Raw genomic sequence first — 25,282 nt, 5'->3', positions numbered from 1 at the left:
ATCACTAGTGTCTGAGTGCTTTCCTGGTAGGCAAAAATAGATACAAGCTTGTTCTCATTTTCCCCTTTTAGCCCAAAGAGGAAACATCATATGGGTGTTTGTAAAATACCTTCTGCTTATCTGGGCTCATTGGGATGTTTCACAGAATCAGAAATGTGAGGTCTCCACAGACGGGACCAGCTGAGGTTTCCTGGTGACAAGTTGTTTGTATATGGTTCTCTTTCATCAACAGCTTGGATAATTCCACTGTTTTGCAGGCTGGGAATTCAGCCTCGTTGTCTCTCGTGTGCTTTATGTGATTTGCAGTTGATCACATAAATTTCCAGAAGAAACAATGTAATTTTCCATTGAAAAGTAAGGGTTGCAAAGAAAATGTGGTAAATAGCCTTTAGGTTTAATTTCAGTTGTTACGATGTTATTTTGTTGACTAAATGAAAACAGAAATCTAGGAACCTGGGTAAAGGCGTTTTCCCAGCACTTCAAAGTATGTTTCACAGTTACATGCAACATAAGTTCACTTCTTGTTGCTTTGCTTTTGTTTTTTTGGTTCCTGTTTCTTTATATTTACTTTTTTTTTGTCATAGGTTAAATTGAATATTTGTGCAGCAGAGCTTCTTGCAGAAGGACCACCACACTGGTTTGCACTTAGGAAAATATGAACATAAGCAGGGAGTGTTGTTCTCTCTGAACTGAAAAAGAATAGCTAAACCGGTGCCTTGCTGAGGACAGCTGCAGGAATCTGACACTTGAATCAATGTTATCGGATGAATTAGAATCCAAACCTGAGGTGAGCAATTACGATCTGGGTTTGGCTCCTAGGAATGTTTATGGGCAACACTTAGCAAATGTTCAATGAGTTTACTCAGTTTGCTGCTTGTGTATTAATGTTCTAGGTGTTTTCAATGGCATCATCTAATGCTGCCTTGCTTTGATCTGAATGGTAAAAGATTAAAGAATATTGCAGGTTTTTTTCTCTTCCTTTCAAGTATCAGCCAATCTTGCCTGTTCTTGGGTTACACTTTTTTTTACAGTGTTTTTTTCTGTTATAATAATAAAATAAATTACTGTATTGACTACTTATTTCCCTCAAACCAAATTGCCTGCACTTGGTTTCGGGGCGTGTGAATTATTCCACTAGGATCAGCCAGTCCTGTTTTTTAAAGTCCTTGTGTTTCCATTAAGCAGTTGGCAGGAGTGGTAGGTAGCAGCACCCAGGGGATCCTGGTTGCTGGACCTTTCCCAGGTTCAGCTGGTAACACAGCTGAGGATGAATTGCAGTGATGTATGTGTGCATGCACAGCTGGCCACAAACACATCATCACATGTACAGGTTAAGTGCCTGTAAAGGTAAACACTAAAGCATGAACAACAACAGTTTGTTAGTGGACTGTATCTATACTCTCATCAGTCCACTCCTGTATACTCACATTTGCACGTGTCTCTGCCAGGCCCAAAGCCTTTCTGCCCAGACCCAGGGCTTTTTAGCCAGTTTCTGGCTGGAATCTTTCTGTTTTTTTTCCAGACTCTGATAGTGTCCTACTCCCACATTAGTCAATTAGATGTTCACTATGAGTGGATTCACTTGTGGTTTGAATGTTTAAGAATATGTTTAGTAAGTAGGGACTGGAGTGGTCAGGCAGGGCAGTGTACTGACCAGCAACCAGGGAACATGTGATAGTAGTCTTTTCTCTCCAGTGATTATTCACTTACCCACTTTGATTCCTCCTTTGATCCTCCCCCTAAACAGTGCATAATAACTAACACACTCTGGAGTCTCTGTTACATTGGGTAGCAAATTTGGTCTATAATGTGAGACACATTCTGATAACCCAAGAGAATTCTGTTTTCTTACTGAATGCAACATTTCTGGTTGAGCCTTTTCAAGATTTCATTTCAGCAGTTTCTGAGGAGTTCTGGTTTTTGTCATTCTTACCTATAATGTGCTAGATAAAAGTGTCCGCAGTTTGTCTTCAACACAGTTGTGTATGATTTATTGCCTCTCCTGTTTCTTGCCTTTATCTTTCAGGCTGAGTAGCCATTAGTCAGCAATCTGTTAGTTCCCCCACTTAAAGGTGCAGAGGATTGTATCCCTGTCTTTGCTTTTCTAGTTCTCAGCTTCACCTGTGCAGATGGCTTATGTCCTAGAGCAGAGGACATAGTACTGCTATGAAGTACCTTTTGGGGAAGTTTGCAAGGCTAATTGAATTGGTTTTGTTTGGTCTTATTTCTATCCCTTTTCAGTCTGCAAGCAATACAGCATGCATCTTAAACTTGTACTCTAAAGAGAACAGTGACTACACGCTGGTAATTTGTTACAGCCCAGGTGATATGCTAAGACATTTGCTTCTTACCAGAGTGTCCAAAGTCCTTCCAATGACACTATTCAGGAAAAGTAGCTGCAAATTCATAGCAGCCTTGAGTAGTCTCAGCATGAGCTGGAAGGAGTTCCTCTCTCTCGCCTTGTGGTTGATATCTCATACCTTCTATCAGGTTTTCTCCCAGTTCTGAATAAGGTGGGGGGAACTTTGTTACTTCCCTGGGTGGATTCCCTTAGGTTAGTTCTGACACCCAAGGACCAGGATAGTTGGAACGCTCATTTCCTTGTTCCTCAAATAGGTGCTGTAACTGGGCCTTGGCATTTCTCCACTTGAGTAAGGCTATTTGTTAATTATACTAGTTCTCTTTCCTCATAGTAGAGCTGCATTTCCTTCCCAGCAAGCCCAGAACAGTAGTAGGTCATTCTTCTGCAGGAACAGGCCTGATGCGTGAAAGCTACGGTGGTTATTGCAGAGGGCATCCTTTCCGTAGATACTATCTTCTAAGCCATGTTCCTCAATCCTGATCAAGGCTCTTCATACCACAAATTTTGATTCGTTTGCATCTATACGCACTTTAGCTTCTTTGCTACTGGAGAATTCCTAAAGAAGCCACCGACATACCATTAAATTTTCAGTGCTTGAGTACAGGCAAATCCTCCTTTATAGAAAGTCACAAAATTGCTTGGAGACAGTTGTACAGGCAGATGGATCTGATTTTTCTTCTGGACTCCCTGCCCCCAAAGCTGTATTACCAGCATTCCTCGGGGAGCTGATAAGGTCTACGTTTTGCATGCTTTAAGCCTTCAGGGCGATTTGTTACAATTGCACCTATTTCTAGCCACCTCCACCGCACTGCTCCACTGCAGGGTGCTGTCTGCTGTCGGGGTGGCTCTTAACACAGTCAAGTGAGCTACCACGCTGTTCTATAAATTAAATAGCTATTGAAAAGAGGATGAAGAGAGGTATTTTAGCCTCTCCATTCTCTCCTCATCAGCGGCTCACAAGGAAAGAGACTCTTGTGAATTAATTAGTTCCCCAGAGGCTGCATGGGAGGAGAACAGCCCAGTTTCTAGCTAATGAGCCGCCTGCCCTCCACACCCTTCAGCTCCAACCCCTCCTTCTCCTGCCCCTCCACTAAATGTTCTTTTGACCTCTTGTGGTAGCGCACTGGTTACATTTAAAACAGAAATGGTATCGATGAAAAACATGGTCCCTGCTGCTCTAGGAGTTGTCCAGTGCGAGGATAGACCTGGACAATCTTCCCCTGTCCCTCCCAGCCACCCCTACTTCAACCAAAGCAGCTGCCTGACACTCCTTGATTTTGAATCATCTGTTATGGGACACAGACTTAACCTGATCCATCCCAGATGGCTATGTTGTTGCTTCTGTAGTGGTTTGGGGTTTTTTTAAAAGTATCTCTAGTGAGGGTTCTCAGCTCTTTAAATAGATTTTTCACTGTTGTTTGTTGTGGGGTTGTTTTCCTCTCTGGTCAGGGACATTATCCAAGCTTCTTGCTAACACCAGCATTCTGCACTGCTTGCAGTGATAGGCCCTGGGACCATCCTGTCCAGCCATCTCTTGTGTACTATCAGGGATGACACTTGTTTAGTGACAAGAGCCAAGAAATACTTTATGTTTTTAGTACATATGCTGTCTACATTACTTAGAGGATTTTCAGAGTTATGTGGTATTTCAGCAGAAGTAGTTCAAGGAGGGTATATTCAGGAAAGTGATATGGCAGAGCTAAAATAAAATTCTTTATAGCAATGTGTAGCTGAACTTTGTCTATTTTGCTCCACCAAGTCTTATAGATTCTCTCTGTATGAGTCATGTCTGGCTCATAAGGTTTGAATCTCTAAGTCAGGGACACCCTTTTCCAATATTAGAATTAATTTCAAATTCCAAGGGTATCTTATCTATCGAGTAAAGCCACCTTACACCACTTATTTTTCCTTTTGGATTCTCTTAGCACTCTGTACATTCAGTTCTATCCCTGTTCTGGTGCCCCAAGATGATCTGTCTGCTTGCTTCAAAGTTCTAGCAGTTTGGCCGTATTTGCAGAAGGATCAGTCTCCTCCCTATGTAGGGATTCTATAGTCACTACCTCAGGAATACTTATAGCCCATGTGGGGCCTGTTTATCATGCCAGATGTTAAGGCATTATGAGCTCTGTCAAACTGTAGAGTCCAGGAGATTCTTCCCATCCTGGTCCTTCAGACAAGAGACTGCTGGACTGTTCCTAGGTACACACAGAAGTGAGGCTGGGCCTGAACTGCAAAGTGTGCCCATGAACACAGACAGTATGGACATCTAGGGCTGTAAACACATGGCAGGATAGTGCTTTCACTGGCAGCCTCAAACATAAATGACATTCACATGGAAAAGAAAGACCACAAATGGCCTACTCCTGGCCCTATTTATCAAGTAACCAGGCTTGAAATTTGCTAGCATGTCACACGAGTCCTCACTGTGCTGAGATGCACGGCTGTGGTCATGGATCTCTCCAGTCTTTGCCAAACCTGAGTCCTTCCAGTATCTGTCTCCAGGCCCTGAGCTTTTTAATTCAGCCTCAGGCCAGGATCTTGGGTTTCCAGATTGTGGTTTCCTCTATTCACAGCCTAGTCCAAAGTGAAGATAAGTACAAGAATGTAGTTGGAAACTGTTTAGGAGCAGACAGCATTTGAGATGGGACAGAGCACAGTGATGAGGCAAAGCAGCGAACTGAGCTGCAGCCTGATAACATGTGGTCGACCCGTATTATCCTCCACCCCATCCTGTTCCCAATGATTGTTTCTCTCCTATCCACCTTGATCCCTCCCTTTCCTCACCTTTGATCCTTCCCCTAAACATCCATAAGTTTTTCACATTCCCACATTCTCCAGTTATGATATATTAATAATAAGTTTTACCCAGTCCCAGAATTTCCCCCTTATCCCATAAGAAGTTTGCTCTTGCCCATGAGATGTGTTCTGGTAACCCATGATAATATTGTTCCTATTTCTTACAAAGTTTCTTGTTGAATTTGTTCAAGGTCACACTCAAGTTGTTCCTGTAATGGCCCATCCGTCAGTGTCCCAGGAGTTCTGCTCTTTGTTAGTCTCTCTTATCTGCAATTTGTTACAGTTTGTGTGTCTGTGCATTTATCTCCTCCTGTTCCTAGGCTTCTGTGCTGAATAACCAATTACCAGATACCCTTACCATTTCCTATTTGATTTCAGCTGCAAAACCATACTAAAAGAATCTTAAGAAAGTGTGACACAATGTTTGTAATGAGTTTTTCCCCCATATTCCAGTTCCTGTAGTTATCCACAGAGGTATTCAATGATTTTGAACAGGAAGGTTTATGAAAAATCCTCCAAGATAAAACTGCAACATGAAAACCTTTATTTTCTCTGAATGATTTGATGTAGAGTAGATGATTGGTTTGCTTTAGTTTATGTGGAGGGTTGGGGTTTTTATTCCAAATTTTAGTAATGGGAATGATTCATGTCCTTTGGTTTACTTCTGCTTCTTTTGCCCCCTTTTAATTCTCCTTACTAGCTTGTTATTACTTTACAAAGCAAATTAAAAGGATCTCTTTTCTTCTGAGCATCTGTTTGTGGCTACTGCATTTTGCTTTCCCCTAGTGGCTTAATGTTGCTGTATTGAAGTGGAAGGTTAGAAGCAGAGCTTTCCTCTGATGGGAGGCAATTTTCATCTAGGTCTTTTTGCATAAAAGTAGAAGAGTGCATAAAACAAGTGTTCCATGGTGGAGTAGCCAGCAGTAGGGCTAATGAACAGCTTTTAAATGTAAGACAGTCCAGTAATTTAGAACTATCTTACTGCTCACAGCTTTTAGTCTCTTCTTTCTTCTGACTGCCTTCCTCATTATTCCTAACTCTCTTCTCTTTTTACCCCTTTTTCTCTTATTTTTTTTAAATCTTACCTTAGAATGCATGGCTTTAGGGGAGGACCATCTCTTATTGCCTGTGTATTTTTTTGACAACATAAAAATAGTTCTGTCTTCTTACTGGATCCTCTGGATAATCTGATATCTGAGATGAAACAATTCTAAACTTTCAAACTGGCATATTACCATCTGAATGACTTCCAGACTTACTTTGTACCTTCAGAATTGTCAGTCATGGCAGGCTGCTCCTATGGGAGGGTGAGCACGGAGCCAGAGGTGATCCCAGCCCAGGCACTGAATGACCTGGGCCCCTCTCAGCTCCTGGGCCCGTCAAGAAACATGAGGACAGCTCTCTAACTCTGATCTTAGGTCCAGTCATTAGTGAGGTTTAGTACCTCTATGGAAATAGGTGCACACACATACACACAGAATACAGATATGACCAGTGCCAAACAGATGAACACAGGCAAGATGCTCATTGCTTTATCCACATAAACACAGGCAGCAAACTGCCTGAGTCTGTGTCTCAGGGTTGCAGCATAGACAAAACCTTCATGGGTTTCTTCAGGATATATCCTCAGACTTGTTATTCTGCTTGCCAACTAGTCTGGCTTGGAGTTCATTAGCATACGACACACACACTCTTAGAGAGCAGGGTCACACAGGAAATGGGTAGAAATGGAGTTTAACAAGAAAACAGGATAGAGGGTGATGGTTAGACTGTACCAGACAACTGAATCAATCGACTTCCTGCTTGTGTGCAGTGGGCCTCTTTTATCCTCCCCTCTCCATATTCCTCTGTTCTGCCCTGATCCATCTTGATCCCTTCCTTTTCCTGCCTTTGGCCTTTCCCTTAGACAACACAGAAATCCTGTACAATCCCCCAAAGTCCTCCCCAGGGAATGGGTCCCTGTGTATGTCCTATACCTCTGGACGCAATAGTGTCCCTTATTTTACATAGTGTTCTGGAGATGTTTTCTCCTGTTAATCCCCTTAGTGGGCAGGTTGGTTGTCCATCATTGATGACTGATTTGGATGGGTAAGGCTGTGTTCTACCCCTTGCCATCCCAACCTTGTTTCTCTGATTGTTATCTGCCTACTTTGAATAGCCATTAGCTACACATCTTTGCAACTAGTCTTTTGATTGCTTTTTTTTTTAATTTAAAAAAGATCAACTTTCAGTTAAGTGTTTAAAGACAATGATTAAAAAAAATACCTGTACCAAAGGCTGAGCTTGGAAAACATTTACTTGAAAGGTTAGAGCGTAGTAAAGTATCAAGTGATAAAACATTAATTAAAAAGGAATATAGCCTAAGTAGCCCTCAGGGTAGTCTGCAATTATCCAGAGCTGTTTATTGTGTGTTAAATGAGAATTTTATAGGTATTTCGGAGATGACAAATACAAACAATTCCTTCTTTGTCGTTAGTGTAAATTGAAAAGCTTTCATTTACTTCTGTGTGTGTTCATGGGATTATATTCTGTGTCTCCTGCAAGTCAGTAGGGGCTACTGGACTGCCTGGGTTTAGTACCTTTTGAAATGATTTGTGCTGCTCTTGACCTAATCTTCAGTATCTTTTTTCAGCTGCTGGTTCAGTTTGTTCAGAATACTTCTATTCCACTGGGGCAAGGGCTGGTGGAATCAGAACCAAAAGACATCACCTGTCTCTCTCTTCTTCCTGTTACTGAGACCTCAGAATGCAACAGACTCATGTTGCCAGGTAAAATCTATGCAGCAGATCTTTGTGACCCTGCCCTTCACACAGCTGTCTTTACTGTGCCACTCTGTTCCACTGCCTCTTGCTGATAAGACATTCCAGAGATGTAGGAACAAGTTCAGAAGGGTGACTGAAACTTCTCATTTAATAGTGAAGTCGACTAGTTAGAAACTTCCTTCCTCCTCTGTTCTCTCTCAGGGTCTACTTTCTTTTTCTAGAAAAATAACTTCATAGATAACTTTTAATCATAGTGTATTTATACTTCTATTTACTCTGGTTTCACTTTCCTCACTAGATGATGAAAGAGATCTCACTTCTCCAAGTCACACTAATTCATCCAAAGATGTTTCTTCATCTGCTGTCTTGAGAAGTCTCCAGGTAAATGTGGGCCCCGATGGAGAGGAGACAAGGGCACAGAATGTACAGAAACCATCTGAACTTCTGTCATCTCCAGAGACTTCTGGTTTATTGCAAGACCTCCAGCCCAGTGATAGCACTTCATTTATTCTTCTCAACCTAACAAGAGCAGGTAATTCTCCTTCTGTGTCACTGGATGTGTCTCAGCAGAATGCAAGAGGTACAAATACAACTTTGTCCTTGCTGCTTATGAAGGGGAAAGATCACAACATTTGCTGTGCATTATTGGACATTTTAGGAGCATTTAATCAACAGCTTTCTACAATGCAGAGGTCAGTGGAGACGTTTTCAGAACAGCTATTCGCTCTATGCCATGAACACTTTGCCTCTGAGAAGCAGAACCTCCGTTACATTATCCTTCTGTTTCACAAAGTTGTCTTCTTTCCTAGGGCTGGGGTCTCCCGCAGAGCACTTGGTGTTTGTTCAAGATGAAGCAGAAGATTCTGGGAATGACTTTCTCTCTCATGATAGCACAGACAGCAGTACCCCCTGGTTCCTACGAGTGCAAGAATTGGCCCATGACAGTTTAATCGCTGCCACTCGGGCGCAGCTCGCAAAGAATGCCAAAGCAAGCAATAATGGTAGGAAACCCCCAGATTGTGTCTCAACAGTTGAATGTTCCATACAAGGCCCCTACTTTCAGGCTGTTTCTTTCTCTCTTTAATTCTCTCTTGCTTTTAATCTGTTCTGACATCTTCAAATCAGCAGTGACAGAAATACACAGGACAACCATACTTTTTTTCTGCAAGATAAGTAGGCTCCTCATTTTTTTCTCAGGGAGTGAACTTCAGTGGAGCCAGCTGTTCCATTGTAGTCCACCTGTTCTCTGGTACATGTAAAGACTATCTTCTTTCTGACTGCAGCTGCTTGTATTTCAACTTTCTTTTTCACTTTCAAGAGCCTATTTTTAATGCATCCTGTAAATCGTGCTTTCTTTGTAGCTCTACTGAGTTTGGAGATCAGTTTTCTGGAGAATACATAATTGGATTTAGTCACATGCTTTGCAGCTTAATTATTTTAATAAATAATTGCAAACAAATGCAATATCTCTTAGCTAAGTGCTTTAAAAAGAGTTGTCCTGGCTGATATTTAAAAGTAGGTGGTTGATATTGACACAGAGATCATTTTTACAACTTCTGGTGCATTGGCTTTCTATTCTTCTTGTGATAAGCCTTATCTGGTGGCAGCTGATCTGGACCAGATGGCTTGTTGGGAATAGGTTATGAGCCTGTTAAGGTTTGCAAATCTGTGTCTGACCTCTGTTGTGGGCTAGGCAGCAGCATGTAGGACATGCTAAACAGTACCCAGACATAGAGCTGCTTTACAGTGCTGCATCATAGATGTGCTCATTTTTCTATTAAATTTGATACATTATAGTAATCTGTACATATACATATAGTAATCTGATTTTGTTGGGCTCTTTTGTCCAGGTGAAAATGTTCATCTTTGCTCAGGAGATGGGCAGCCGAAAGACTCAAGCCCCATTCCTCATTTATCTCGCGTGGAAAGGAAGCTGAAGTGCACAGTTGAGGGCTGTGATCGGACATTTGTGTGGCCTGCTCACTTCAAGTATCATCTGAAAACACACCGGTGAGCAGAGGAAAACTCTTTGTTGTAAGGACTTTGGAAAACTGTCCTCTGCTCTGTATTTGAGATGACATTCGGTTTTGTCATCACCAAGCAATGAAAACCTGGTGTTACTCTTATAAACACTGGGCCTATAGATTGCTTTAAGTCTCTTGTGTTGAAACACTTTGACCAGATTTAGGTTTTATTTCCAGGTCTTTGTTAGTGTTCAGTTTGGAATATTTGTATTTTAACAGGTGCTCCTACTTAATAAAAAAAGGAAGTGTTCATGAAAAACTATGTCACAGTAGCTGGTAATGAAAGAGCTATTTTGTTGCTTTCCAGGAACGACCGCTCCTTTACCTGCCCAGCAGAAGGATGTGGGAAAAGTTTCTACGTCTTGCAGAGGCTGAAGGTGCACATGAGAACTCACAATGGTGAAAAACCCTTTGTGTGCACAGAGCTGGGCTGTGGGAAGCAGTTCACAACAGCTGGAAATCTGAAGAACCACCTACGAATTCACACTGGTGTGTTTTAGACCTCACCTATTTTGTGGTGTGCAGAGGTGGGGTCTTTACTGAGGAATGAACCACTTCCTGCTCTGTCCTCAAACTTTTGAAAGTATTATGTTGTTTACCTCTGCCCTTCATTAATGTTCCTTTTCTGTCAAGTCACACTGATCTATAGGTCAGCTAAATCAACTCCTTCCCCCCTTTATTATCCTGTACAATTTCACACAGGTCTCATGCTCTAAGTACTCTATGGTGATGCTGTAGTCTGCTCAGACCCATGCTCTGAAGATTCCCCTTCTCACTCCAGTTGCTTGGAGGGAAGGGTGTGTGTTGTTATGGGGGGAAACTAGGCTGTTACCAAGGGAATAGTTAGCGAACACGACTGCTGTAATTGTGTTTTATAAAGAGGTGATTTGAAATTGCTGAAAGGCTCAACAGCTTAGATACTTGTCCCGTTTGGAGTCCTGGTGGACGCAGTTGTAGCTGTACTGACATCTGGCTGACTCTGACTAGCTTGTGTTACCTGTGCTGCTTGTAGAAGGACTGCATCTGGGACATGAAGGGATATGAGGAGTACAGTGGGATGAATAGCAAAGAAAAGTAGAAAAAGACATTAATTTGAAGACAGCATTTTGGCTAACAAACTGCTCAGCTTGCACTAATGCTAATTTGGGATGTTACCATATGCTGGAGCCTGTGTGTTCTCAACTCATGCTCAGCTTTTTATAGTAAATAAAACAAGAACCTTTATTTCATAGTGCTGTATTTTATACATGGTTTGTTTATCCTGTCTCCTCTGGAGAATTTGATCCTGCCTTGTCAGTATTTTTTGAAGTTGGTGTAGTAGCCGAAGTCTTGAGAACTGCATAAAGTGCTTGAGGTGTTTTTGTTGTAGAAAGTTGTTTGAGAGAGGCACACAAGTTACTGCTGACATGGCCAGCAATTTAATAGTTAACAAAGCTGGCAGTGAATATTCTGGTGGGGGTTTTTTTGCTGTTTTTTTAAGCCTCACGGGGTTATCACAACACTTAAACAAATGGCCCAGGTGAGGCTTCTGGGAATATTGTTAGAGATTCCCTGATGGCCTTGGAAGGTAGCATTGGATTACAGTTGGTTAACGTTTCAAAATAACCTTGACAACTGTGTGAGCACAAGGCCTGTGTGGTGAAATGAAATGGCAGATTATGTGGGCTGCCAGCAGCTGTTTATGCCTTCTGCCTTCCTTAAACACCACCGTATGGTGTGTGGTTTGTTAGCTACACATGGAAGAAGGTTGCTATTTTAAAGAATGTGCAGTCTAGCTAGAACACATGGTTTGGGGGCAGATGTTGGGATGTAGTTAAAAATTATACATACCAATAATGAAATTTTGAGAGTGTAGTAACAGCAGCCACAGTTTTTTCCGTTTTCTTTTGTACTTAAAGCTCCCAGTCAAGGTGCAGATAAAGTTAACAGGCCCAACTGACACATGCACAGTCTTTCCTGGTAGAGTGAGTGTTCTGCAACCAACACAGTTGTAGCTTCTGGAGGAGTAAATAATAACTTTCTTAACAGTAAATGGATAATGTGCAATTAAGAGTTTGATCAGACCAAAGGTGTTGCAAAACTGCAAGTGTGAATAGATCTAGGGTTTCTTAGAGATGGAACCATGTGCTGTTGCTTTTGTCAGTGGTAGTCTTTCTTCCTTCTTTCCAAGCTCTAAATATTTATAACAAGCCAGACGGTACAATCAGTGTTTGAGATTCTGCTACATATTTCAGCTGTGTAACACCAATTGGAACATGCTGTGTTGATCCTTTTTGCTCTGAGCTGTCGAATGCTATAGTAGATAAGAAGCTGATAAATGAACTGGAAGGAGAGGATTCTAAAGGCAAAATCACAGCAGAAACACTTTTAAAAACAAGTTTCCTTTGAAGGAACTATGTATATGTTAGACATTAAAATAGTTAAAATAGCTTGCTTAATCTCCTGCAGTCCTGCTGTCACTCTGATACAGGGCTCCAGTTAAAGGCTTGAAATCCTAGTGCCAAATATGGTATATTGAGTTCTTTAGTGGGATGTTGCAGGCAAAAGTTATCCCTAGCTTTATTCAAGGGTGTTTAAAACAGATTAATTATATTGTATTGCATTAGTGTAATCACCTCCCAATTTATCATCATTTAGACAAATCAAAGGTAGCTGTGATATAAAAGAAACAAATTTCAGCCTACGAGAACAAATTGTGCCTCCCACAAATTCCTCCGCATGTAAATATAACTGACTTACACACCTCTCACAGGGGTTTGGCAAGTTCAGCGTGATCTGAAATAAAGCATAGAATCTGATATGAAGGGAAATAGTTAATGGAATTTTTGGCACTGAGAGGCAGAAAGGGAACAGGATCCTGGGAGTGTGTGAAGCAGAGAGCTGGTTGTTGAGAACTGGATATAGAAGTTATATCATAGTTTGGGTACTTTTATATTACACTAATGGTATTTATATACTTGGAAGATCTATTTAGAAACAGTGAGCCCTTGTTTCGCTTTCAGCGAATGATGGGCTAAGAACATTTAAAAATAATACCAGTGTTTCCTCTTGGAAACTGGTGAAGAGAAGGCTTTAAAAGCCTGAGCAAGCATATGTATAATTTCCATGGAAAGGCCGAAAAGGAAGAATGGGGTAGAGATGTCCAGGCTGTTCTCAGGGATCTGGGCAATCCGATTAAGTTGTGATCCCAGGATCTAAAAACTTACTTTTCCCTTGTAGGGGAAAAACCCTTTCTGTGTGAGGCACAGGGATGTGGTCGCTCCTTTGCTGAATACTCCAGCCTTCGGAAACATTTGGTTGTCCACTCAGGTAAGAGTCTTCATTTGACATTCTGTGATCTGTCTGAGAAAAGATATTTATTGTAGGACTTTGATTTGATTTCCTTAAGAAAAATCCCCTGGTGTCTACAGAACTTCTGGTCACAGTGTTTCATGACTCATGTAGTGCTGTAGTCTGTACACTTGAATCTTTTATGTTGTTTCTGTTTCTCAATTCAAATTACATTTTTAAAATTGTTCCTAAAATGTCATGAAGTTGAATATCCATTTCATAGCTGCCATTTTCTTGTTTAAAAGAGACACTCTACCACCTCTATGTATTAATCACAGCCATTCGAACCTGGAATCTCTTGTGAGTGGTTTCTGCCATAGGTGGGAGTTTCCTTTGCTTTTTCGTACTACATACTTGTAACTGGACAAAGCATTAGATGGAAATGTATTTCGCAGGTGTTTTGAAGCTTTTGCCTTCTGTTTTCCTTTCTGAGGCCTTGAGCACCCTGGTCTAGTGGGGAGGTGTCTCTGCCCGTGGCAGGGGAGGTTGGGACTAGGTGATCTGTAAGGTCCATTCCAACCCCTAAAATTCTATGGTTCTGTGATCCATTGATCTATCTTACATATCATCAGCACACGATGACTGTGGTATGCTTGGGGAGATTTTATTGGGATTGAGTTCTCCATGCTTTTTCTCTCCTGTCTCCTTGGTTTCCATGCCACTGAGCTGGCAAGTATGGACAGCATACTTGTTGTGTTGTGAAAATGATAGACTGCTCTGTAGAATGGAAATCCTTTCACAGTGACAAGTCATCATCAACACTCTGCTCAGTAATGTAATCAAGATGCTACAATTTGTTGAGAGAGCTTCCTTGTCTCTGGTCATTTTATTCTAGATGTGGGACACCAAATAGTTCAATGTCATTCAGTAAGAGATTTCAAATAACTTACTCCCTTTCATAAATCAGACTTGAAGACTTTATGTTACTCTTCAGACTTGAGTTTCTCAACAGCTGACAGTACTGATACCTAGAACTCTTCTGTTCTAGCAGCTTATTGCTCTCCAGGAGACAGGAACATTTCTCTCATTTCTTTTTTTTTTTTTACACTGATAATTAGCACCAATGGTGTCAACAGCCATTTCAAAGGAGTATTATTAGTTTCTTGGCTGATGAGGTCTTTACTCCTAATTTGGTAATTCTTGGTATATTTTCCCCCCTTCTACTCCAAGGAGTGAAGCCCCATCAGTGCCAAATTTGTGGGAAGACATTTTCCCAGAGTGGAAGCAGAAATGTGCATATGAGGAAACACCACTCCCGAATTGGAACAGCTGGCAGCAGGGAGCGAGAGCAGCCAGGTAAGGAAAGGGAGCACACTCACTGTGGGGGAAAAACACCAGTAGGTGGTCAAAAAGAAAAGGGAAGATATTTTTCCTGAAAATATGAGACCACAAGCCAGTAGGAAATAGAAATCTGTTCCTCTTAAGGATGGAGATGGATTGCTCACCCTCCTGTTTTCTAGGACAGAACACAAAGTTGTATTTCTTTATCATGGTCAAAGGGCAGATATGTTTGTTGTTTTAAAAATTAGCATGAATCTAGTCGGATTTTTTTACGTGGATTTTTTTCCCTTGGTTATCTGTTGTTGTAAGCAGCCTCAGGTTTTTAAGCAATGAGAATTTTTTAAAGATAAAGCAAATCTTGCCTAAGACCTCACTGTGTTAAGGTTCAAAACTATAAACACAGTAGTTTCCAACCATTGCAGTTCCAGATGCCCAAAGAGCAGTAATGGATAAAGTAGGTGTCTAGGGAAGAAGTCTATGTGACTTGAAGTGGGGCAGTGATTGTATCTTGCATTGCAGTATCATTACATCATGAGAATTTTGTTTTACCCTTCTTTTTCCAATAGAGTCACTGATGGGCAGCAGTTTGCTGGAAGAATCTACAGTGCACAGTAAGAATCTCATCTCCATGAACTCTCAGCCCAGCCTTGGTGTTGAGTCTCTGCACCTCCCAGACACTGAGTCTATTATTGGAGTAGAGGAGGGTGAGACCAGCTGCTCTTTTTTCCGCCCTCTTATATGTGGTGACTGAAGTGGGATCGATCATTCCTCCCAGAGGCTCACCATATTGCAGTGGGATGACTGACCATTGCTCTAACTGCACAGAGCAGGTGGGTAGGTGGAGGATGAGTTGTAAAACTGGAGTTGGAGAAGATCTGCTGGACCAAGTTTCTCTCTTGCAGAGCTTACGAGGTGAAGTCTGCTGCTTAGGTGTCATTTAGCCCATGTCATGGAACGCCATTTCAAAACTGTTTATGCAGTCCATCTTCTAAAGCCTAAAGTGTTTGTTTTGCTGGAGCACCTAGGAGCCCCAGTTAAGGACCAGGACCTCATTGTGCTAGGCACTGTACAAACATTCAGTATCTTGAGCAACAGGCCTTCCATCCTTTACCTTCAGAGACTATATTCTAATACATCTCACTGTCAGAAGCTGACTTACTATTCTGAAATAAATGTACTACTTGATATCATTTGGTTACATTTGCTGTGTTCTTTTCTTGCTTTTCCCAGTCACTTTTTTCTCCACAATTTGTTTGGTAGATCAAAGTCTTTAAACAAGTGTTTGGAATTTTTTGCTAAAGACTTTCTGCAGAACTGGCATTACTGAGAACGCAGAGTTTTGCTAGGACACTGTGTGTTTACAATAGCTCCTGTGCAAAGAGAATGCTTTGAACTTATACTACTCCCTACCTGAATGTAAAGGTAGTGCTGTTGGTGGTAAAGGCATTGTGACCTGGAGGTTCTTGCACCTGTGAATCAGGGTCTGAGGCGGTTTGGGTGATACTCCAGTGAGATGTCTCCAGTTCTGCAGTATTTGCATAGGTTAGCCAAACAGGCTGTAAATCTTCTAAAAATAACAAAATAGTTCCATAAAATGCAAAAATCTAGAGCCAAAGTTCAAACTCTTTATTTCTATACCATTTTTGAGACATACTAAGAGATGACAAATCCCTTTTAGGATTACAGGAATGTAATCCTCCTTTGAGAACAAAACTTCACGTAGCAAGAGAGATGTTAATGAGTTTCAGTTACTTAGTTTTATGCTTTTAATTTCATCGCCATTTCAATAATTTCTGTTTAGGGATCAATATTAAGACTTGAATTTACCTGTTCTTATATTCATGCATGTCACCTTAGTATTTGTTGAAGGGATATGGCAAAATAACGATTGATTTAAAGTCAGACTTTTGTTCCTCCTTTCTTATGGTTTCCCTTTGCACTTCACATACTTGGAAATTCCTTTTTCCAGCATCATTAACTATTATCATGGGAATTAGCAACCAATTTTAGTAAACACCCCTTAAAATGTACATATTAAAATTTCAGTCTCACTGCTCCAAATATATCCATACAAGCCAAATGGGCTTTAGACCACAGACTTGGAGCATGGAAGTAATCCTTCCTTCCTCTGGCAATGTGACAGGCATGGTGACAGTATGTTTACATCGCTGCTCTTTACCAAGGGGCACCCAAAGAACAGCCTCTGTGTGTCCTACATAAGTAAACCTATGTGGAAACCAGTGCACTGGTAACAGCCTTCCCCAAACCCCCCAAGATGCTTAATCCTCTTCTCTCTCAGGGTGGAGACTGAGTCAGCACAGAGGAATGCTGCAGCCAGTGCACTCAGCTAGGTTAGGTGCTGATCTCTGTGGCAGTGTAACGGAGCAGTGTGAAACCCCCAGGACACACATTCTTGAATTTAGTACTTTGTTATGATTAGAAATGTCATTATCTCAGTTCTATATCTTTGTCTATGTGGTAGCTCTTACAGGTACTGTATTTCTGATTTGATTATGAGGTTGTGTTGTTACGGTGTAAGGAGAAAAGAGTTGAGGTGACAAAAAGAGACACAGCTTCCATTTAAAAAGTGAGGAAAAGATACTTGATAAAGAAATTGTACAACACAGAAACATAATAGGCATTCAAAAATATTTTAATCTCAAAGTGCAAAATTCTCAAAAAACATTCCAGGTGGTAAGGATTTTTATTTTGAAATGGTTATTACTGTCAGGTAAAGATCACTAATGTGTGAAATATACCATTCAATATGTGCCAGGCATTTGAGTGCAACATGCTGACAAGAAAACCCTAATCTATCTTTCACCAAAATCCACCTTTGAGATCACAGTAATAGTAGAATTAGGACAACAGCAATTGGAAGTGATGCACTGTTTTAATTACAACCTTTTCATAATTTTGGTTGTTTTTCAGGCCAAAATAGTGACCTAAATTGGTAAGATGTTAAAGCATTTTCAACTAATGAAGTATGGGATTTTTTAATATAGAAAGACTATTGCTTCTTACTAATGGGAGGAAGGAGCAGAGCTGGTAATGAGTGAACAAAGAGTTAACACCAGAGAAAAACTTCCCTGTGAGTCTTCTCCCAAGGTAGGTCAAAGTCTGGTATTTGGTTTTGTAGAAATATATTGCTTGAAAGCATTCTGCCACGTGTATGTCTAAAGAGGGCTCAGCACACAGAAAGGCATTCTCCCCTGTGTGCTTCCATGGCATGAACACAAGCAGCTGACACTAGAGGATGCACCTCTTCAATCTTCTATATCTACTTTTATCCAAAGACAGATAGTGCTGCAACCTTTTGAACTTGTTGTCCACTAAAGATAGGGAAATGGCTCACACAAGGAACCCTTGTGAAGACTAAGGGAGGCTGCAGGACATGCTCTAAACAACAGTTGGTCTTTTTTCTCTTTACTGAACTGTCCCATCTCACTTACCCCAGAGCAACTCTTAGGTGTCAGCTTAAACCATTAAGCTCCTGAGGATTAACCTGGAGAATCTTGAATTTAAAAATCAAGAGATGATTCTTCTGCTAGCTCTTATGTTGCCATTTCCTTTTTGCTCTGTTCCTCTTGAGGTACTTCTTCCTGTACAGTACAGTCATCCTTTTCACCCCGAGGCTCGGGCAGTCTGCAGAAATAGTGATTGTCTAATACCAGAAATGGTTTGCCTTATGCATAAGAAATAGAGTGCAGGGATAGGAATTCAGACAGAGAAGCCATGAGAGCAGTGAAGTTGATTTAATTTTTCCCTCACTGAATAATAGAAATCAGACTGCTTTCATGAACAAGGAAAATATTTTTAGTCAAAGACAAAGGAGCTGTACTGCATTGTTTTTATTACCTGTGAACTTCAGATTCTTCTTCCAGCAAGTCAGTGGCATCTTTCCCTTTTTTCATTACAAATCCTTCGCTTAGGCCAACCTGCTGGAGGGTGTGTCTGTAGCGACGCTCTGCTCCTTGACGAGCATCATGCTATGAAATCGAAACTGAAACAATAAGCTTGTAGAACTGAGCCTTCCCCTAGCAGTCAGGTTGTTCTAAAGTGCACAGCTGACACTCCTAAGGGGGACAAGAGGACAGCAAAAGCTCTGTCCAAAATGTTTATAATCCATACAGTACAGTACCAAGTCTGAATACTAGGAAAACGTCTCACGTCTCTCAAAGCCAGAGCTCATCTTTTCCTGCTTATGTTCTTTTTTTCTTCCTTCTTCTGTTCTCCTCCTTCTACCACATTCCAGTCTTACCAGACTAGCATACTTGTGTCTGAGTCCTGACACTCAAATGGAGAATACGTGCAAAAAAGGGTTGTGGGAAATTCTGGAAGTATGTTTGCTTGTGATTGGTAAGCACTAACACCGGTGGTGTTCAATACATGGAGAGCACCTGTGAAATAGCTTCTTATCAGCTCAGCTGAAAACCAAGCATCTTGGATCCTGTATCCTCACTGCCTCCAAAGGAACCTTGCAAACTGCTGTAGTCTGAGATGAGGGTTCCTAAGATGTTCCATATGGAAGGATAGAAATCTAGTATCTGCATGAGTGAATGCTATTGATACTGGTGAACTCTCACCAGCCTGGCACACAGAAATGTTAGCAATACTTATCACACACATCTGTTCTCTGCCTCCATCATCAGAACAGAAAGCCTGACTCAGGAAGGCACTTTCTGTTGAGAAATCTTAAATCAGCATATTGTCAGTGTACTGTCACAATGTACAGCTGTCATCCCTGCAAGGACACTGAACTAAAGAGAAAATCCAGGAGAAGAAGATACATTTTAGAATACAGATTGTATCTACACATCAGGTGCAATAGAGATTTGCAGCTGGTACCATGTGATGGATGAGATATGCTTAATGCAGCCCCAGACAGTAGAGCCTGCAGGTGGTATAAGTGATGTCATTAATGCTCTTCTAGTAAGCCCTAGAGGTACAAAGAAAATGTGCTCAACTGGACAGGGTTTTAAGACAAATGGTTAATGTTTCTAGACTGTAGTCTGTGGTATCCAGGTGCAGAATAGTATTCCTATAATTTCTGGTGTGATAAGGCCTTGATTTTGATCAGACCATGTATTTTGATTGCAATATATACTAGGAATTGCAAGCTCTACAAAGAAGAAATAAGTCTGTTTTTTCAAGTGGTGGGAAGTAATTTGAATTATACTTGTGTGGCTCTTCCATATGTTGAGCGTAGTCAAGAGACTATGCAACCATTTGCACCTTCTTACCCATGAGTTAACATGAGACTGCCTGCCTTAGTGAAAGACAATGTATCCTGTTGCCCAGAAACACTCTGGAACTTTGACCAGTTACCTTGGTGACCTGTTCGAAGAGGTATGGCCTGTTCTTGACTCGCAGCTGCATTTCTTCCAGCTCCTTTTTGTATTCTTTTGTTCTCTCTCTCATATTTTGCCTGAAAAGAAAAAATTGCCTGTCTAATATGTCACTGACTAGCTGATCAGGAATGAGGAATTCTCAGTAACTGCTTCATCATTTAAATTGCTTGGATAATTCCCTCGATTCTGAATGCTGGACAAAAAGAAAAAAATCCTATTATTATTGCTGGCAAGTTATAGACTCATTAGCAAAGCTCTTCTAGTGTGTAAGCAAGGAACCAGTGCTCACATTTTTAGAAAACATTGTCTTATGTGTGCTTTACAAGGTTATACATTGCAGTCGACTAGTTTGAGCAAATCAGTTTCTACAGATGATAATCTAAAGGAAGGAGTAGTGTGGAATTGTCAAGAAATCCAAATGAATGTGGAATGGGTATTACAGCTGAAAAAAGCTAGGCTAGGAATGTTCTTAGACCCAGTTCCTTCTAAAGTATTATCTGAAGGTCCCCATTTAGTGGAGCAAACAGTTATTTCTGTGCAGAACATGATACTGACCGGTTCTGTTTCAACTTCTCCTTGTGTGTTTCCTCTAGACTTTGATGAGGATCCAGTGCTTTTGCTCGGCTGTTCACTGACTTTTGCATAGCTTGACATTTCTTTTTCTGTTTCTCCAGCCAATTAATTCCTTCTTTGTCCCCTTCCTTTTTGCTATCTTGGGAGTACCTATACAGGAAAAAAGTTACTAATGAGCTCACTTATGACTGCCAGACCAGATGCTAGCTGGGAATTTCACTTTGTTAGTCCTCTTAAGGAGAAAGGCAAAATTTGAGCCATACAAGTGCACAGCTCCCAAATCAACTGGGGGGTGGAGCAAGACTCAGCAAAGAAAGAAGACAGAAAAACATTTAGGAAACATATTGCTGATGTAGTTGATGTGATGAGGGAAACCACTGATGGATTTTCCTCCATTTTGGTCATTAGTTGATGTATGGTCTTATTGACAAACTTTTCTACTTACCTAATAGCAGATTCCCTTTTTCTAGTTGCATCTGTAATATGCACTGGAAGGGTGTTGGAAGAGAGAGAGGAAAGTCCGGTCAGAGAATGACTTTTTTGCACTGAAACCTTGGAAAGCTTCTGAGAATCCTGAAAAAAAAAAAAAAGGGAACTTCATTCAGTGCATTTGTTCACAATACAGAATCTCCTCTGTTCTTTGCCTACCAGAGAGAACAATTGGGGCATGTGGGCAATGCACTCATTCTTCTCTCTTCCATCAGCAGGGATTGACATGTGGAGGGGCTGAGGGCTGAGAGGAAGGAGGCATACTGAGGGCTATGAAAGGGTGGCTTAGCCTTAGCTGTCATAGCTCATCTCTGTACAGAGCTCATCTTGTTCTCCGGTTTGTCCTAGAATTCTGCAGTATTCTCAATACAAGGGCAGAGGTCGCAGGACATTAACCATCCATAACTAAATGCTATAAATTTAAGAAGTTGGTATCTTAATTGGAGAAAGCAGCACCACAGGTACCTCACCTTTATCTTTTCATTAGCCTGCCTCTGCCTGGCACAGAGATTGGAGGTTCTCAGCTTGAACGGCTTATTACGAGTTGGCTCTTTGATTTCTTGCCTCCTTGCTGCTTCCCTCTGAAATGCCCAGTAAAGTTCTTCAAAATCTGGTATTGTTGGATTAATCCTTGGCTTGAAGCTGAAACTTTTGTCCTGCAAGAAGCCAAGTCTTTCCTGCTTAGTTCTGGCAGCAGTTCGGGACTGAGGCTCCCTCCGGCAGTTGCTGGTATCTATAGGAGCTGTGGAGCTCTCAAGCAGATCCTTTGCTCTCATCTGAATGCGAATTTCTCTGTAGAGTTCAGCTTCTAGTGAACCAAAAGGAAAGCAAAGAGAACAGTATGAGTGATGCAAAAGGCTGTGAAATTGTCACTGCATAAGTCTAAACTTTGCTTTATGATGGCAGCTCATGTATAGGAGAGACCAGACAGCCTGTGCTCTCCTTCCCCACTTTTCAGCCTCTCTCTCCTCTGCCTCCCAGGGAAAAATAGTTCAAAGATACCAGAAAAAACATGGTAGGGGCTCTTTCATGGGCATTATTTTCTAGGTATATCTTTTACTTATGGAATAAGTTACTGAACAGGCCTTCTTCTACTCTTAGAGGTACCAGGTAACTTGTGCCCCTTTGTCTTGCAGAAGTGTTAATCAAGGTTCTGCCTTTCATGTGAGATGTTCTGTCATTATGTTGACCCAAATGGGCTGTTCAGCTATACCTGTAACAGATGATGACTTTTCTATGTAATATCCAGCAGTAATTGTCTATGTTGGAAAAGATTTTAAGTAAGGAATATTTGATGGATAGATCATGTCTTGTGACTTCTGTGACAAACTTTCCATCGAAAGAATGTGTTTCAGAGCATAGCATCAAACTGAAGTCCTTCCCTGTGCAGCACTGTTTGTGAAAGTACAGACAAACAGTTGCCTGGAGATGGGTCTTTTGCTTTTAGAGAAAAAAAATCAATACTGTTGTTTGCAAAATAAGATGGTTTTGAGTCCATTTATAGGTTTTCATTGATTGAGGTATGAAATGTTCATTTCTCCTCCCTTCTCATATACCAGATAGAAATAGAACAATGGCTTGTCCCTTGCTCTCTTTTCCTTTTCTAATCTATTTAGTTTGGTACATCCCAAGAGATTATTTTCTGATGAAAACCAAACTGGTGTATACTCAAGAAGAAATCAGGGGAAAACAGTAAAAAAAAACAAAAAAAAAACAACAGAAAGGGAAAAGTCATGAGAATTATTAAGAGTTTAGTTCCCATATTCAAGCATGAAGTCTGTATTGCTTACTTCAAACTTACAGCTGCGGCAGCTTAAGCCATCTGAAAAGCAAGTAAGCAGCAGGAAAATTTCCTTGGCTGTCCTGACTAGAATGGTGCTGGCACCTACTTCCCCTGTTTTAGCACTTAAGAAAGTGCAAGTGGGAAGGCAAATTGAAAACATCAGAGAATGGCAGGAGGCACTGGACTACTCACTGTCACTTAGAACTGAACTAAGTGCCTGATTTGGGCTCAAGAAATATTTTTCTCCTCTCCTGTACAGCACAGGTCACTTGAGTGGGAGTAAAACTGTTAGGTCCAAGATACTGCATGGACCTTGGGCACTTATGGGACTACATCTGTCTTCATGTTTATGCCACAGATATCTCCATCCCTTTGGCTTAATCAAAGGTATGGAATCCAGTGCAGGGAAGGATTCCCAAACTGTCATGATCTGCCTGAAGAGTTCAGTGTACCCATGTTTGCTGCAGTGTTACAGAAGTGCTGCTGCTGACACTGATGCAAGACACTAAACTCCAGACACTCTACTGTAAGGGTATCTAGACAAAATGTATTGCACAGGAGACTAGACCACAGCAGGGGATGCTATGACACTGCATTATGCTCCAAGTAACACCCTATGGGCCCTGATCTTACCTCCCAGCACGGAGACAGCGAGTGACAGGCAGGGAGGTGTTTTTACTGAAAGAGCCCTGGTGTGTTACCTTTGAGTTTATCTCCAAGAAGAGGGTCGTAAGTGGATTTAGGAACTTTTTTACTGCCTTGCTTCTTCTTGGAGCTCTCATTTGAGGTTGATGCTGCCAAGAATTTTTGTCTGATAGCTTCTTTTTTTTTCTCCTCCTTCTCCAGGAAGCTGAAGGGCCGCTGTGTTGAGAGTAGCAGCTCTTTTCTTTTCTGTGTTGCTGTTTGCCTGCGAATCTCATTCTGCTCCATTATTTCCTGATAAAGGGGCAGAAACACATGGGCAGGTACAGGCTGTGCCCGGAATTGTTTCTGACATTCAACTTCATCCTGGCTTTGCCTTCTGTCTCTCTGTTTGTCTAGTTCAAGAAACATGTATGCATTCATCAGCTGGGACTTCTTGCGAGCTTCCCGCAGCGTCATTTCAAAAGGCTGAGGGATGGTGATGGAAGGAATCCAGGGAGATGAAGCACTTTTTGGCCTCAAGCGGGACTTGGGAAACAAGTGAGGCTTTTGCTGATCCCAGGTACTGTCCAAGGTGAGGTCGGTCAAAGAACTGGAATGCCTTTTGTTACCAGATGTATGACTAAGACAAAGACATTATGAAGGGGAAATAGAGTTAAAAGAAGGGAGACACTGTTGATTGAGAGAAAGATACCATAGGTTGAGCAGGTTGCTAACAGACAGGCTTAGGGCTTGTCATTTCTGGGCTCTGTATTCTGCTTTGCCACCAAAGTTCATGAGCACAGCTTTGCCTGTTTTATGTTTTCCATGGATAAAATGGCAGTTACTCCTACTTAGCTTTGTTGTGCAGTTCATTGTGCTGCTAGCACTCAGCAAGGCCACAAGTAAACCAGAAAGTTCCAACTTTAGGGATATCTGGCTAATAGCCACTCAACATAAAAGACAAACTCAGGAGAGGCAATAAACTAGGCTCACAGACACACAAATCCTAACAAACAGCACCAAACACCAGCATTCCTGAGGTGCTGATGGGAAGGTCACGGCAAGAAACTGCTTCAGTGCAAGTCCTTAAAGGTTGAGCTGGAAACTTTGTAGCTGACAAGAAGAGCATATGATTGAGAATAATAAAAAAACAACCACCTGAGGCTATCCAGGGCCTCATTAAAATAGCAAACTTCTCCTAGGATGCTTGAGGGCAATTGTGAAAATGAGCAAAGCTTATGAGATTTTAGGGAAGGAATAAATGTAGGCAAAAGGAAGAATCAAGTTGGATCAGGGTGGACAAAGAACAGGGAAATGGAAAAAGGAGGGCAAACTGCAGGTGCAGATCACGTGTAAACAGGCTTCTGTGTAAACACTTGCCTGGTGATTGCTGCAGTCTCTTTTCCTCATAGGCTATTTCCTTTGTGGGAGCATGCGTGAGGGATCTGCTAGGGAACGTCAGGCAAGAGTGCCCACAGAGAGAGACACCTGCGAGCTCAGTGTGGGAAACACCGCGGCTCTGCAGAGTGGATGCTGGGCAGACACGCGTGCGACCTGCTGGCAGGCTTTAGTCACGATTAGCTGATGCGTGGGACGAGGATTTGTGCTGTTGGTGCTTTGTGTGAACGCTGCTCACGTGGGCGTACCGCCCCATCCTCCCATCTGCGGACACACTTGTGCCAGCGTTTCGGCACCGCACACGTGCGCTCGGCCAGTTAGCGCTTCGCCTGCTCACTGCCCAGAGCCCGCAGGAACCCTGCGAGACATCCTCCATCCTCACCAGGCACCATCCTCCCTGAGAGCCTCCCTCAGCTTCTCACGCAGTGCCGCCGCCTCCCGCCTGAACCCCTCCAGCTCCTCATCCTCCTCCAACGCCCCGAGGTCACTCCACAGCTCCGCCTGGCGCG

General features: G+C 41.8%; 2 protein-coding genes across 2 annotated transcripts; one reads left to right on the top strand and one right to left on the bottom strand.

Annotated features, from left to right (window-relative positions):
* The first annotated feature begins 582 nt into the window (after positions 1 to 582).
* Positions 583 to 15,755, top strand: ZNF410 (zinc finger protein 410). The gene is made up of 9 exons (XM_009073528.1): positions 583 to 787; positions 7,791 to 7,926; positions 8,219 to 8,452; positions 8,730 to 8,921; positions 9,771 to 9,930; positions 10,252 to 10,433; positions 13,164 to 13,253; positions 14,445 to 14,570; positions 15,122 to 15,755. Exons 1-9 carry the CDS (start codon positions 755 to 757, stop codon positions 15,304 to 15,306), a joined length of 1,338 nt encoding a protein of 445 aa, XP_009071776.1. The 5' UTR covers positions 583 to 754; the 3' UTR covers positions 15,307 to 15,755.
* A 2,354-nt stretch (positions 15,756 to 18,109) lies between these two features.
* Positions 18,110 to 25,279, bottom strand: FAM161B (family with sequence similarity 161, member B; the record flags this gene model as incomplete). The annotated part of the gene is made up of 8 exons (XM_009073538.1): positions 18,110 to 18,200; positions 18,414 to 18,544; positions 19,884 to 19,983; positions 20,462 to 20,629; positions 20,925 to 21,052; positions 21,439 to 21,776; positions 23,453 to 24,021; positions 25,177 to 25,279. Coding segments are annotated over 8 exons (1,628 nt in total), but the record flags the coding sequence as incomplete, so codon positions are not given.
* Between the last annotated feature and the right edge of the window lie 3 nt (positions 25,280 to 25,282).

Source organism: Acanthisitta chloris, unplaced genomic scaffold (assembly GCF_000695815.1).
Source record: "Acanthisitta chloris isolate BGI_N310 unplaced genomic scaffold, ASM69581v1 Scaffold27790, whole genome shotgun sequence".
In the NCBI taxonomy this organism is placed as follows: domain Eukaryota; kingdom Metazoa; phylum Chordata; class Aves; order Passeriformes; family Acanthisittidae; genus Acanthisitta; species Acanthisitta chloris.
This window is presented reverse-complemented; position numbering and strand designations above follow the sequence as displayed.